Genomic DNA, 14,572 nt, shown 5'->3' on the forward strand with positions numbered 1-14,572 from the left:
AGATGCCGCTCACGAGGAGCGGCACCGCCTCGCAGTAAGCCTTCGCCGCCCGGGTTCTCAGCTCTCCCCCCCTTGTTTGGAGTAAAGAAACCGTGCCAGCGAAAGCTTTGTGGCTAGGGGAAACAGAGTGGTTATTCTTTTTCCTGGGGTGGGGGGGATGGTGGGTTTTTTTTGGGTTCTAAAGAGATATACAGGGCTTGATGCGTCCCTGTATAAGAAAGCATATTATCGGTGGTTTGCAGTATTGATTCACAAATTTAAAGTCTCCTAGTAAGTGCCTTTCTTGTGCAAGAAATTTGGGTAAGTAGAAAAAGAAACCTTTTCTTATTCTTGCATACATTAAATTTGCGTCTCGTACCTGGGATTTTTTCCGTACTTTCCAGATGTGATATTTTAGTACATTGATTAGGAAGATAGTGAACTTTTGGGTTTTTTGGACTGGTGGCGGGAATTGTAGTCGTACTACCTCTTCTACTGTCAGCATGGGGATTCCCAATGCTGTGCTGAGTCTCTGCCAGATGCGTTGGGCTGGTGGGCAAAAATAAAAGAAGTGGTCCACCGTTTCCACGTCCCGGCAGACATCGCAGAATGGGTCGCACGGGTTAGGTACATACCGGGATTTCACCTGTTTCACCGGGAGCTGCCCGTAGGCTATTCTCCAGGCTAGATCCCGATGAAAAGGCTGTCCCCAGCTATTTTTGATGTTTCTGAAGAGAATTTCATTATTTGTACTAAGATTGGGTGTATCACGCCTGGAAAGTTGGAAGAAATCCCAGTATACTGCTTTGGGTTTGTGTGTGAGGATTGCTATTCCTCTGTCTCTGAGTGTTGTGATCGATTTCACTACTGTACGGTACCACTTGGGCACCCCCCTTGCGCGGGGTCCAGCATAGTCCGTGATCCCAAAGAGGGGGAGGAAAAGTCCTATAAAATATCTTGGTAGCTTTCTCCACCTTTGCAACGAGTTGCCCTGGTTGTTGTATCACCTTACCCTAGTCCTGAAGATACTTCAGGCGCAAACTTTGTTTGCTCACACTTGGATAAAGGATTAAACTAATTTTATTATACTCTAACCAAGTGAAAAATAAACTTTCAACATCTTTCTCTAAATCCAGAGTAATTTATTAAAAAAGGGTGGCACACCATTTGGCAACTCCTATAGGTAGAGATGATCTGCTAATGCTTCTGCCTGGTATCTCCACTAGGGCCTGGCTCCCACTGAAGAGACCTCAATAAAGGTCGAAACTAGTCTGGGTAGTGGCCCTTCCCTTAATGCATAACATTAGACATATCCGCATGGAGATGTGTTTTGCATTACATTATAGGAGATACTGAGATAGGAGTGTTGGTAGCTTTCTCCACCTTTGCAATGAGTTGCCCTGGTTGTTGTATCACCTTACCCTAGTCCTGAAAATACTTCAGGCGCAAACTTTGTTTGCTCACACTTGGATAAAGGATTAAACTAATTTTATTATACTCTAACCAAGTGAAAAATAAACTTTCAAGTCAATGGTGAGTTTTATCTAGAAGTTTTGAAGCAACTGATAGTGAGAATTCATCACATACAGCATGAATTTCGTGATGCAGGCAGCTGGTCACTTTTGCACGATAATGCATCATCTCATCATGCGAACATTGTGAGACAGTTTTTGAGCAAAAACTAAGTTTGCATGTTGGATCACTCACCATATTCACCTGATTTAGCAACCTGCGACTTCTTTTTCTTCCCCCAATTTCATTTGCCGATGAAAGGAAAGTGATACAACACCATTGAAAATGTTCAAGCGGGAGTAACCACGACCCTCAACAGTATCCCAAAAACCAATATAAAAAATTCATTTAACGAATTAATTGACCATGCGAAATACTGTATCGAAGCTGAGGGAGAGTATATTGATTGAAATAAATGATTTGAATAATTATAATTAGATTGTAATTTATTTTCTATCAAAAAGTTCGGTTTCTTTTTGGACAGAGGGTGTAGACCACTTCATCATCATGCCTATCAAGGATTTAGGCCTAGAGTGGCCTGTTCTAGCCTTAGAAGTCATCGTTGAATCTCTTAAGAGGAAGTCTGGTTTTCTTTTTCCTAATGAATTGTAATTTAAGGCTTGTTTTGGTAACTTTTCTGTTTTTATTCTTTCAACATGTTCCATCCATTTGTGTTTATATTTTTTAATTTTTTCTATTACTGATTCCTGGTTTTATTCTTTCATAATTTCTTGTTTCTTTTGTGATCAAATAGAGTATACTTTGCAGTTTTTCTCATAAACTTCATTTCAGCTGTGATTATTCTTTGTCTTTTTATTTTATTGTCCAGATTTCACTTCCATACAACAGGATAGTGCTAATGTATTGTATACTTTTAGTCTGGTTTATTTTTGTACTAGGTTTAGTTTAAATATACAGTTAATTACACCTGTTATTTTTAAATATTTTGCAAGTTTTAGGTTTACATCTTTTTCATATGTAATCATACATCCTAGGTAGTTAAATGAAATTAACCTGTTCTAAAATCTGGTTATCTATTACTATTTTAGTTCTTACTGGATCTTGTCCTTTTTTTATGTTTCTTTTGATATTATCGTGCCACAATCTTTGGTGATCTCATTTAAATTTAAAATACCTTTCTGTAAATTATCTTCAGAATTTTTAATTATTATTTAGTCATTGGCAACAAAGGAGAATGTTTAAGTTCACAATAGGAGAAAGTTTAATATCTTGATGGAAATTTTCATTCCAGAATTAGACCAATTCAATATAACAATTTATTGGCAATGCAACAAAAATAAACATCTTAGATCACAGCTTGCCCTACACAACTAGAATATCAAGGATGAAACCTGCTCAGGAATGGGGGAAGGAAATTTTCCTGAGCATTTTAGAGATATAGATAACCTTATGCACAGCAGGGAATTGGAAAAAACTGACTCCTTCAAATCGGCAAAGGAATGACTTAGTCAATGGAGCAAGAAATATCAACAGAGGCAACAACCTGCAAGAATATTCAAATGAAGCTACAGTAGTTCATCAATGCACAAAGAAATGGAAGCTAACTATAGTGTCATTATTAGCAGATCACCACTGAAACAGGACACAAAAGATATGAGAAATACAACTTCAAGATCAGCTGTATTTTCTGCTATTTGTAGAGTAGAAAAATTACCAAAATCATGAGAAGACATGAGTAATAAGAAAAATATTATAAATTAAAGATGCCAAGAAATTATAATCTTGATTTAATCCTTTATCCAAGTGTAAGTAAACAGTTAGTGCATGAAGAAACTTCATGACTGGGCAACTCATATGTAGAGGCTAATGACTTAATATCACTTGACTTAGTAATCTATAATGCAAAGCACGTATTCTTACAGACATCTATAATATCTATGCATTATGGGAAGGGTAACTACCCAGACATGTGGATGACCCCTGACCTTCCCATCTGACCTACATAGCAAATGCCTCAAGAACAGTAATTCTCATAAACACCCGATTTTTTTCATGGGATGATGTGGAGGTTTTGGTGGATGTAAGAATCTGGAGATTTATTATTATTATTATTATTATTATTATTATTATTATTAATACATAATACTTCCAGGGAATCCAAAGACTCATCAACGGAAGGGCATCTACTCTACAACTCTGTCTCCACCAATGCCATTTAACTTCATCATCTACACCAACACCATCTACTGCCGACCATCCTCACCACTAGTATTTTCACAGACAAATACAAACATTCATGCCCACGGCGGAATTGAAACCCACAGCCTTTTGGCTGGAGAGCGAGTATGCTAACCACTCAGCCAACCAGGCCGGCATTTTATGCAAAGATAAAAAAAGTCACTTTGATGTTGTACTCATGGAGCAATGTGCAACATTCTTTATGAAAGTTAGCGTGAATGCATTCTTAAAATCACGATTACATAAAGGAGCTGCAAGAGAGGTATTAAGAATTCTGATAGTCATTAGCAAAATATCTGTTGAACTTGGTATCTCCACACATATGATTCTATCCTTATGTGAAGAATAGCTTACATTTTATTGAAAAGGTAAAAGATATATAGAACCTTCAGACATCTTAGCAAGTTCAAATGTCAGTCTTTTCACCAGTGTATCCAGGGATAAACTTTTTCCCCCAGACACAGTAAAGCTATTAACCCCCAGACACAGTAAAGCTATTAAAACATTGTATGGTACACACTTTTTTTTTCATATTTTTGGAGAAATATGGGAATGAAAAGAAAGATTTGCCATAGTTTTCCTTTTTTTCTCCAGCCTTAGCCAACCTGTTTATGGAAAATTTTGAAACAAATGTAATCAAAAACTATCACAAGAACCCCAAAATTTGGTTACATTATTATTATTATTATGATGATGATGATTTGACACCTCCAGGGAGTCCAAAGACTCATCGAGGGAGAGTGTGCCAACAGCATCGAACGATTGCTCCCCTTCCAACTACTAACCGTGCTCAAACTTACTTAACTGAGCCATTAGTAGCAGAGGCTCTACCAATCGACCAACCTTTCCTGGCGACTTATTTGCCGGCAATTATATTGATGATATTTTTGTTATTTGGTCAGGAACAATGTAGGAGTTAAAGTTTAAGGGAGATGATAAATCCCGTATTATTGTACAGCCGGGTACGAAACTCTGATTGAAATCCATCAAATCCTAGAGTTTCATGCCGAAAAAACTATCGGTGAGCCCAAGTGTAAGTAATCACTTGGGAAGTACAACACCAGGGCAACTCGCAGCAAAAGTGGAGCAAGCTCCGTCACTGTCCTTAATATTCTCTCATAATGTAAAACGCAGCTCCTAGGAGATGTATTACTGTTTTACATTATGAGAAGAGGTCACTACCCAGATCGGTTTCAACCCTTTTTGAGGTCTCACCAGTGAGTAGGTAGACCTGGAATATCAAGGTTTTAAGTGAACCGAACTTACATATACCTCTACTAACGAACTGCCAAAATGGTGTAATTATATATTGTTATTAATACTATAACAAGCCAAAAGGCTATTTTACCGGTGACATAAGTAAAGTTTAAGGGAGATGGTACATCTCCTGGGAGCTGCATTTTACATTATGAGAGAATATTAAGGACAGTGACAGAGCTTGCTCCTCCTTTGGTGCGAGTTGCCCTGGTGTTGTACTTCCCAAGTGATTACTTACACTTGGGCTCGTCGATAGTTTTTTCGGCATGAAACTCTACGATTCGATGGATTTCGATCCGAGTTTCGTACCCGGCTGTACAATAATACAGGATTTACCATCTCCCTTAAACTTTACTTATGTCACCGGTAAAATAGCCTTTTGGCTTGTTAATGTAGGAGTTAATTTCAAAAATCATCTGAACAGCTTGCATCCCAATATAAAGTTCACTCTTGAATTGGAAGATCATAAAAAATTACCATTACTTAATATCCTTCTCAAAATAAACAAAGAAGAGAAAAGATTATCCTTTTCAGTATACAGAAAATCTACCACAATGGAAAGATTTTTACATGTCACTTCACATCATCCATTAAAAAGATAGGCATGATTAAAACATTAGAAGATGGAGCATAATATATCCAGCATGTCGATTAAAAGGAATGAAACACTGCACTAACTGAGAGAGAACCTTGCACTCAATAGTTATGAACCAAAGATGATCAACAAAATGCTTAATACACCTCCTGCAGCTGCTGTACTTAAACAAGATTTTAAGAATGCAATCATGCTACCTTACATCAAGAAAACGGACAATATAAATATGAAAGTGGAACTATGTTGTTCCACTCTGTCCGTAACCTCCACATCATCCCATGAAAAAAACAAGTATTTATGAGATTCACTGCTCTTGTGGCATTTACTATGTAGGCCAGATGGGAAAGTTGGGGGAAATCCACATGTCATCAAAAAAAGAAGACAGGTTTGACAACCTACACAACTGCCACAGGCCATTAAGTAGTTTGGAAACAAATAAAATGCCTTATATTGATCATAATTATTTTGCAAGAAAGTTTTGCAAATCCTAAGGATCCCCACACAATGCAATAAAAATCAAGCCTTATTCCTACAAGTTTGTATACTTTCATTAAAAATCTAACTGTCACGGACCTAAGATATGACATGCATGATGCCACAGAATGTGACGCCAACAACTAGCAGTGTTCCAACATGCATACAGTAATGAATTTAATATTTTTATTCTAGTTACTTATTTGTATGTACCAACTGTGAAGTTCTGATAATATCTAATATGTGTAATTAATTGTTTCTAGTCTTTTGTCGTGTATAACTTTCTAGTACCCCGATCACTTACAAAGCTTGTATGGTTATAATCTTTTATTTTTATACACTCATCATTTGCCTTAAAATATGGTCTCAATACCAGAAACTTCCCACAAATTGCTAAGCCACAAAACTCATATTTTCAAATAGTATATTTTCCCTGCTGTAAGGGTGAATTGTTTTTGAGAACAAAGCATGATTAATGTCTTGTCTTTCAGGAGTTTTGCTGTTTTCTTGAAAAAGACTCCCCTCTGCCCACACACACAAAGTTCTCTGCAAAACTTCTGCCATCAGAAATTACTACTACTCTTAGACAGTGAAAAGATGGCAGCAAAATATTCAGTTTGTCTATGAAATTGCAAATAATCAGTCAAGCTTAATCAGTATGGCTAGTTATCAATAAATAATATGCTAAATAATAATATTCTTATCTTGAAGAATATTAGCTATATACAGAGAATGATTATGCATAAATAAATATTCAGTAAGATGCTAATGAAGTATTTTAACCAAAGCTTATTTTTAATGAAATTCATTCAAGAAAGCTTTGATATCTACATATCATAGTCCAAGCAAAAATGGGTGTAGACGTATTATGCATTATTTGTGTGTAATAAATAAGATACACATGTTTACAATATTTCCTTAGTTTTCAACATTAACTTACCTTGCATTCACATTGCACACACTGCTTTGGACTAACTTGTTCACCATGATCATAAAGCACCCCACGAAGAAGACACTGCTCTGGGAATGATGAGAGAAAATACATTATGAAATTTCATTAAAAAATAATGTAGTTTTGATGTAATTTTACAGAAAAAAACTTGATACTTTCTCAACAGAAAGGAATGATAAGAAATAAAATTGCATTAAACAAATGAACTGCAAGAGGTTATTAAACAAAATGGTTTTAGTATGTAAGAAACAAAATTTCTTTAAAATTAGTTTGGAATAGGCCTGAAAATTAAGTCTTCAAAATAAAAGCAATTAAAATTGATTAACAACAATATTTTGCTACCTAACCATCTCAGAGACAGGACCATAGTTAAGATGTTTCTGTTGCAAAAGCCAACTGATATGCTTTTGGATTCCTTAAGTTCTTGACCTCTGCATAAAGGTAAACAGAACTCCTCCCTTCCCCTCCCTCAACAGTGCACTAATAAAAATAATATTTATATACTCAGAATTCTTTTTTAAACAGAATAATATCAAGGTGTTTCTCCACAAGATTTTTAATATATCATTAAACCATGGCACCACGTTGCTGCCAATTGGTGAGAGTGATCATATGGTCTTGATGGAAGGTGGCTAAATGTGTGGAATTTTCTGTTAAGAAAAGGTATATGTGGAATTACAGGGCTGGTAAGTATGACAAGTTTTGGAGATTGCTTGGATCAATGCCATGGCATATGAAACTGCAAGGAAAGTGGTAAGGGGTGTTTGAGGGAAGAAATGACAGACTGCATACAGTCAGGAGAGTAAATCAAGTGGGAGTTAAAATGGATAAATATCAATTTTAAGCTGGAGCTACAAAAACAGAAAAATTGCAGAGGGAATTCAAGAAGAGAGGTGACCAGCAGGCACATGAGCAGTACAAAGCACAGGCTAGTAGAGTAACCAACCAGTGTAGTAAGAAAGACAAAAGCAGATTATGAAAGGAAATTGGCAGTGCAAGCCAAAGATTATCCCAAACAGTTCTTTTGATATGCTGCAAGTAAAAGGAAAAATGTTTATGGCAGAATGATTTTAATGAATGCTGATGGTAGGGAGGTAACTGAAGCAGTCTAAATAGTAGAAATACGAAGTGAACATTTCATAAGCGTATATCATCAAGGTGGAGATATTGCAGTAAAGAGAGAGGCAAAGACTTATATGGGAACTAAGGTAAATGAAACAGAGATACACACAGCTTATTACAGAACCTTCATGTGAATACAACTCTGGAATTAGATGGTATACCAGCTTGAGTTTTACATGAAGGTGCTAGGGAATTCTCAGTGCTTTTGACCACATTGTTTAATTAAAGCCTCAGTTCTGGATTAGTAGCAGGGGGGTAGAAAGAGGGGAATCAGTTTCATTGCATAAAAAAAGGCTCCAAGACTGATGTAGCAAATCACAGACTGATCAGCATATCAGGAGCTGTTGTCAAGGCACAGGAGAAGTTAGTCAAAAGAATACAGGAATGGATATACGGAAATGGAATACTGTATGGGGGGATAACATGGTTTTGTGTAGAGTAAATTGTTTGCTCACATTTTATATAGTGACAGCTGAGTTGGATAAAGGTAATGGGATTACAGTGATACTTGTGGACTTTGCAAAAGCTTTTGACAGGATACCACATGGAATTCTAATCAATAAACTGCAGAGCATGGGGATGGATATAGGGTTTGAGGTGGATAAGAGTGTGGTTGATGGAGAGATATCAGAGACTAGTTTATTCAAGAGTACTGTCCAGAAGAAGACCAGTAACTAGTGGCATACCACAGGGCTCTGTTCTTGGGGCCACTATTGTAATTTGTACATTAATGATATAGGAAAGGATCTAAGAAGAACTGTTCATTTGTTTTCCAAAAGAGTTCTTTTGGAAAACAGATGAACTTTGCAGTAAACTGAGATACAGTCTGGTATCTCTTTACCCAGACTATGGTAAACAGTCTGAGTAAAGGGGAATGGATCTCAGTTTAATATGGCAAAGTGTAAGGTTATGTAAAGAGTGAATAGATGACCAGCTCTATACCACAATGATGGAACTGCACTCTAGGAAATTTATAAAGCCACAGATTTGGGAGTGTTAGTGGATAGGGAGTTAAAGTTTAGAGGGCACCCAACAAAAGTATGTTAAAGCAGCTCATCACATACTTGGTTACTGAAGAATACTTTGACAAACAGAGACAAGCAGGTTATTATTCCTCTTTAACGAGCCTTGATAAGACTCATCTTGACTACTGCATGCAGATCTTGTCACCTGGGTTTCTTGGTGATGAGGAAGAGGTAGAGAGGATCCAGAGGTGAGTGATCAAGATGGTAGTGGGGGGAATGAACCTTATAAGAACAGGTTGAAGATCTGTGGGTTACAGAAACCAATTTCTGTAACCCACACTCTAGAATAAGTATGATAGCTGGTGTGCATAGTATTTGGCCTTCCTCAATGAGTCTTAAACTCCTTGGTTTCTCTTAATAATAATATAATATTCTCCCTTATTACCGATACTCTTGGTAATAAGTATAACATAATAACCTAACACAAATAACCACTCTTGTTAGATACATGTCTAAACTGCTATCCAGAAAATGTTTCAATGCTGTCATAGCACCATTTACAGGGAATTCTTCCACAGTATCTGCTCTCATCAAGATCAGCAAGCTAATTTTCCTGGTCTTCATTCTTGAAAACCTTGGTCAAATGAGCAATAAGCAGACTGAACATTTCCACCAGGATTTCATGATAATGGAGCAATACTAGAGAATCCCTTGTGGACTGATATGACAGCATTGAAACAGTTTCTGGACAGCAGTTCAAACAAGAGTGAGATGCGTGGAATCATGAAGACTTATAGAAGGTCAAACTCTCAAAGAACACAGGCTCTGGATCAACAAAGGGAGGACATGAAAAGAAACTTTCCACTGCTTGCACTCACAACATCCAATGGCAATCAATTCCAATCATGAACCACCCCTGAGAGAAAAATCTAGCCCTAACCCCCTTCTTAGCAGCTTCCAAGGATGCTTTGTTGTCCTTTCCCCACCCTCCATAAATTGAAAAATTCCATCAATTGAAATCCTGTAGGACCCTTTCAGAAGTTTGTAAGTCTCAATCATATCATCCCCTTCCTCTTTCTCCTGTTAATCTGTCTTCATAATCAGTATTCCACAATCCTGATATAATTTTTTAACACTCTCCTTTGTACTCTCTCTCCAATATATCAGAATCAAAATGGAAACCAGAAGACCAGAACTGCACATAATAGTCCAAGTGAGGTCTTATCAAGGCCTTATAAAGAGGCAAAATGACATCCTTATCTTTAGATGTGAATGTTCATTTCAGCATTGCTATTATCTTTTGAGTTGTATTTGCAATCCTTGCATCATGGCAACTGAACTTCAACTTCCTATATATAACACTCCAAGATCCCTAGCCTCAGTTTCTTCTAGCATAATCCCACCAATATAATATGACATTAGATATCTAATCATGCTGAAGTGAATGACTTTACATTTACTGACAATGAACTGACACCCATTTTCCCATCCCCACAATTCCAGCCTATTCAAATCATTCTGCAAGTACTGCATCAGCAGCATTCCTGATTACCCTACCTATCTTTGCATCATCAGCAAATAGCTGCATGTTGCTTGTCAAATCCTTTCCAATATCATTAATGAACAGATCGAATAACAGTGGACCAAGCACTGATCCTTGTTACCTTAAATTTTGATGACTCACATCCCCCATATACCACTTTTTGATATCTGTCAGTCATCCTAAGACATCCTCTTATCCATGCTAATATTCTGATCCAAACCCATATTCTCCAATTTATGCAACAGTCTACCATACTGTATTCTGTCAAAAGTCTTAGCAAAACCCAGACATATCATGCTGTATCCATTCCCTTCTAGTTCAATTCATTCTTTCTTTTACTTGCAGCATATTGATAGAATGCTGCAAGTAAAAGCTAAGATAATGAACTCAGTTACTTATCAACTGCATACCCAAATGAAGACCTACACAAACAAATAACCATTTTAGCTATCATGGCAACTTAAATATGCAATAGATAACAGAAAGCAAAGATGGCATGGAAGACAGCCAAGTAAATAAATCTGTATGCAATAAGAGATAAATTAGACAAGACACTAAGCTAGTAGAATACGGTGTTCAAACCAATTTTAACTCAGTTCAGAAAGTTAGAAATGGAAATCACACTAAGAAATGAAGATATTAAAAAAAAGGGAATTGCTCCTCCTTCCTTAGGAGGAAGTTCAAAAGGTTCATCTTTCCTTAGCTATTTAAGCTCAGGAAAAGAAAAGGAACTGTTAGCAAAACAAATGTTTGATGCTTATAATTGCAGGCAAAAGGTCACCCAAGATGATGAAGCTATAGTTGCACTATATAATTCATATGCCTGTCTTTCATGACCAAATATAAGAGTCAAGAATAATGGAGACCTGATAAATAGCAAATGATAGGAAAGTACTCACAGGAAAGTAATAATATGAAGTTAATCATGTAGTTCTCTCACAGTATCTGAACATTCCATGAGGGTGCATATCAGGGAATGACAATGAGCATGTAAAGGAGATCTGAAGTTATGGATCACAAAGATATGATTGGACACAATGACATTTTTGATGTCTACAACTAGTAGTACATAGCTGTTTATATTATTACTTCTCAGCCATTAATAACAAATAGTTTCATAATATTCTGTATGTAGGTATGAGAAACTCATCTCTTATTTTAAAGATGTGCTTAACAAAACAGTATAAAATATGCTGTAACTTTTAAAATCATCATCATCATCATGCATATCAAGGATTTAGGCCTAGTACGGCCTGTTCCAGCCTTAGAAGTCATCTTCTAAGGCTGGAACATAACTTTTAAAATAAATTAAGAAAATTTAAAAAACAGTTATATTAAATTTACATAAAAATAATTTAAACTTACTAAGACAGGTTGGACAGCATTTTCCAGAAGACTGCACAGGATTTTTACATTGTAGGATAGGACACTGAACTGGACGACACTTAACTTCTCCTTTCTTTGAAAGAAAGTTATTATGCAATTTTAGTAGCTGATAAATGGTACCAAACAGGCATTCTTCGATATTTCATTATGCATGTGGTATATTTCTAACTAATAACATCAGTATACCATATAAGAAAATAAAGTACTTAACTATGGTGAGTTACATGATATCTGACCATCTATGGAACAGGTCAGAAGTTACTAGGATAGCAAAAAACAGCAGAATTAAAAGTAGTATAATTCAAATGGGAAACTGCTACTAGTATTCTGGCTCCTCTATTCACAGAGGTAACTGAAGCATAATTAAGGACTGTTATAGAGCTACAACATTTAACATCCATCACCAACCCTCAAATTCATTCACTGTTTGTTCTCTTACCTTCCTATCAGGCAATTCATTCCATAGAAGTGCTTGATAAGTGCTTTTCTATAAATACTGAACAGCATTTCTGTCATGTCTAAGTTATGAAAATAATAAATTTAATAATTCAAGAATAATCTGGCCAGGCTTCACTACTGAATATCATTAGTGTACTAGGTTTCACTATATGATCAACCCAAATATCAGTAAATCTGAGTTTCATAAAATGAAATCTATAGCCACATTTATTATTATTACTATTAACATCTGACCTTCATGGAGTCAGAGACTCATTGTGGGAGATACACACTATTGCACACAAAACTCATCCAACTGTGCCTTAAAACTGATTCAACATGTCTACATTCACAACACAATCAGGAAATGCATTCCACTCATCAACCACTCTTCATGCAAAAAAGGAACCGCTCCTCAATCCTCTGCTCACACCCTCCTTATCAGCTACCAGCAATACTCTTGTTCTACCCCTTTCTTCCATTCTATGAAAAATCTCTTCCACGTCAACCTGATACCCCCCCCCCCCCAACTAGTTATACGTCTCAATTATATCCACCCTCTTCCTCCAATTAACAAGGCTCTGCAATTTACGTTCTCTCAATCTGTCCTTGTACTCCACATTACAAAAACCACGGATCACCTTTGGGAATCTTCTCTGGATACTTTCCAACATCTCCTCGTTGCCATGAGTTCTTTCTTTCACTCTCTCTCTCTCTCGTACAACTCCTTTTTTCCATTAGCACTGTCCATTTCGTATCAGTTATCAAGTACAAATTGTATACTTGAAAGTATACAATTTGTACTTGAGCTAACAATTGTAATTGTGCCTTTTCATCTAGTATTCAGATCTTCACATTTCTTAATAATGCATTTTTCCTTTTCTGCCTGATATGTTTCCTGACCTGTCAGTCTTTAGTCCCCGTGTCTGTGCGTTTCCACTTCCTCCTACTGATCACATTCCATGTTGACTCAGATCAATGGGTCACTTGGGCATATTATTGTATCTAGGATACTTGACTGTATTCTGCTAAGTCTGAATCCCTCCCAGCACATTTTAGGTGTTCTCATCATTCTCCAGAAGATCATTAGCTTTTTATGCTTATATTATTCCAAATTTTATTAATATCAAGGAGGCTATCAAACTTTCTACTGCACATAAGATTTATCAAAAAGCTAGCAAGGTCTTATTATTAGACCAAATCCAGTACACTAAGCATCTTCTTTTCAAAAAAATCTGTAAGTTTCTGAAGAACAATCTTAATTGTGAATATTTTGATTTAGCTTGTAGAATTGCTCTTTCTTCAGCTAGACAGCTACACTTAAATTGCAAATGTAGATTGATTGAGCAATGTCACAATGAAGCAAATGTCACACTCATGTTCCCAAGTTGCTCCATCAGGATGAACAGAACCATTAATGCGACAACTTTTTTGGCATACTAAACAATTACAAACTACAGTTATGCACAATAGTAAAACAGCGAACACAGTAAAATTTTTCGCGCTGAACACATTTCCACTGTATTTGTGTCACCTTAGATGTTGCATATTTTCTATTATGTTCTTCGGTTAACTTTTTGTAGCAAGATGTACATCTTCTCCTATTACTGGTACCAACCTCTTCTAAAATATGTTTTTCCTTCTCTGAAGTCAAAGTGACATTATTTTCCTTTGGTGTAATTCCTAATAACTCTTTTGCAATTTTTTCTCTAAATTCTGTGATGCTAATGTTTTTATCAGTAACTCGCTTATATACTATAAAAGCGTTCACCACAGCAGAACCTAAAAGAATTTCAACTGCAAGTTTTTGGTACCATTTCACACTTCTTCGAAGACAAGAAGCATAGGCTTTTAACTGATCGGATAGATCAATAAAACTTTTGCTTTTGTTACAGTCCATAATAGCTTCTGGCTTTTGCACTTCATTACCATTTCTTGCTGTAAGGGATTTCATTTTGTTTGTGTGTTTTGTTGATAACATAAGCACTTCATGTTTATTGCACCATTTTATTACCACCACCCCTGTGTCACTTTCTTTACCAATTATTTCACCCTTTTTCAATTTCTTCTGGGTTTCTGTGGAATTCCCTTTCGATTTTTTCTCAAAGTGCCTACAAGGTGTGTTTGTCTATTCAAAAGTTTGTGCGCTA

At 36.3% G+C, this 14,572-nt stretch overlaps 1 protein-coding gene across 2 annotated transcripts in view; it reads right to left on the reverse strand.

Moving 5' to 3' along the window:
• LOC150102838 (protein kinase C-binding protein NELL1-like) overlaps positions 1-14,572 on the reverse strand; it is a 299,735-nt gene that overhangs the window by 143,882 nt on the left and 141,281 nt on the right. For both annotated transcript variants that reach the window (XM_090398962.1, XM_090398963.1), the window contains exons 8-9: positions 11,964-12,057; positions 6,957-7,036 (exon numbers count right to left, since the gene is read on the reverse strand). In XM_090398962.1, coding sequence (XP_090255088.1) covers positions 6,957-7,036; positions 11,964-12,057 — 174 coding nt within the window. The remainder of the gene's footprint in view (positions 1-6,956; positions 7,037-11,963; positions 12,058-14,572) is intronic.

This window comes from Typopeltis vanoorti, chromosome 10, assembly GCF_054136105.1.
Source record: "Typopeltis vanoorti isolate ZY-2024b chromosome 10, IOZ_Tvanoo_1.0, whole genome shotgun sequence".
Lineage (NCBI taxonomy): Eukaryota > Metazoa > Arthropoda > Arachnida > Uropygi > Thelyphonidae > Typopeltis > Typopeltis vanoorti.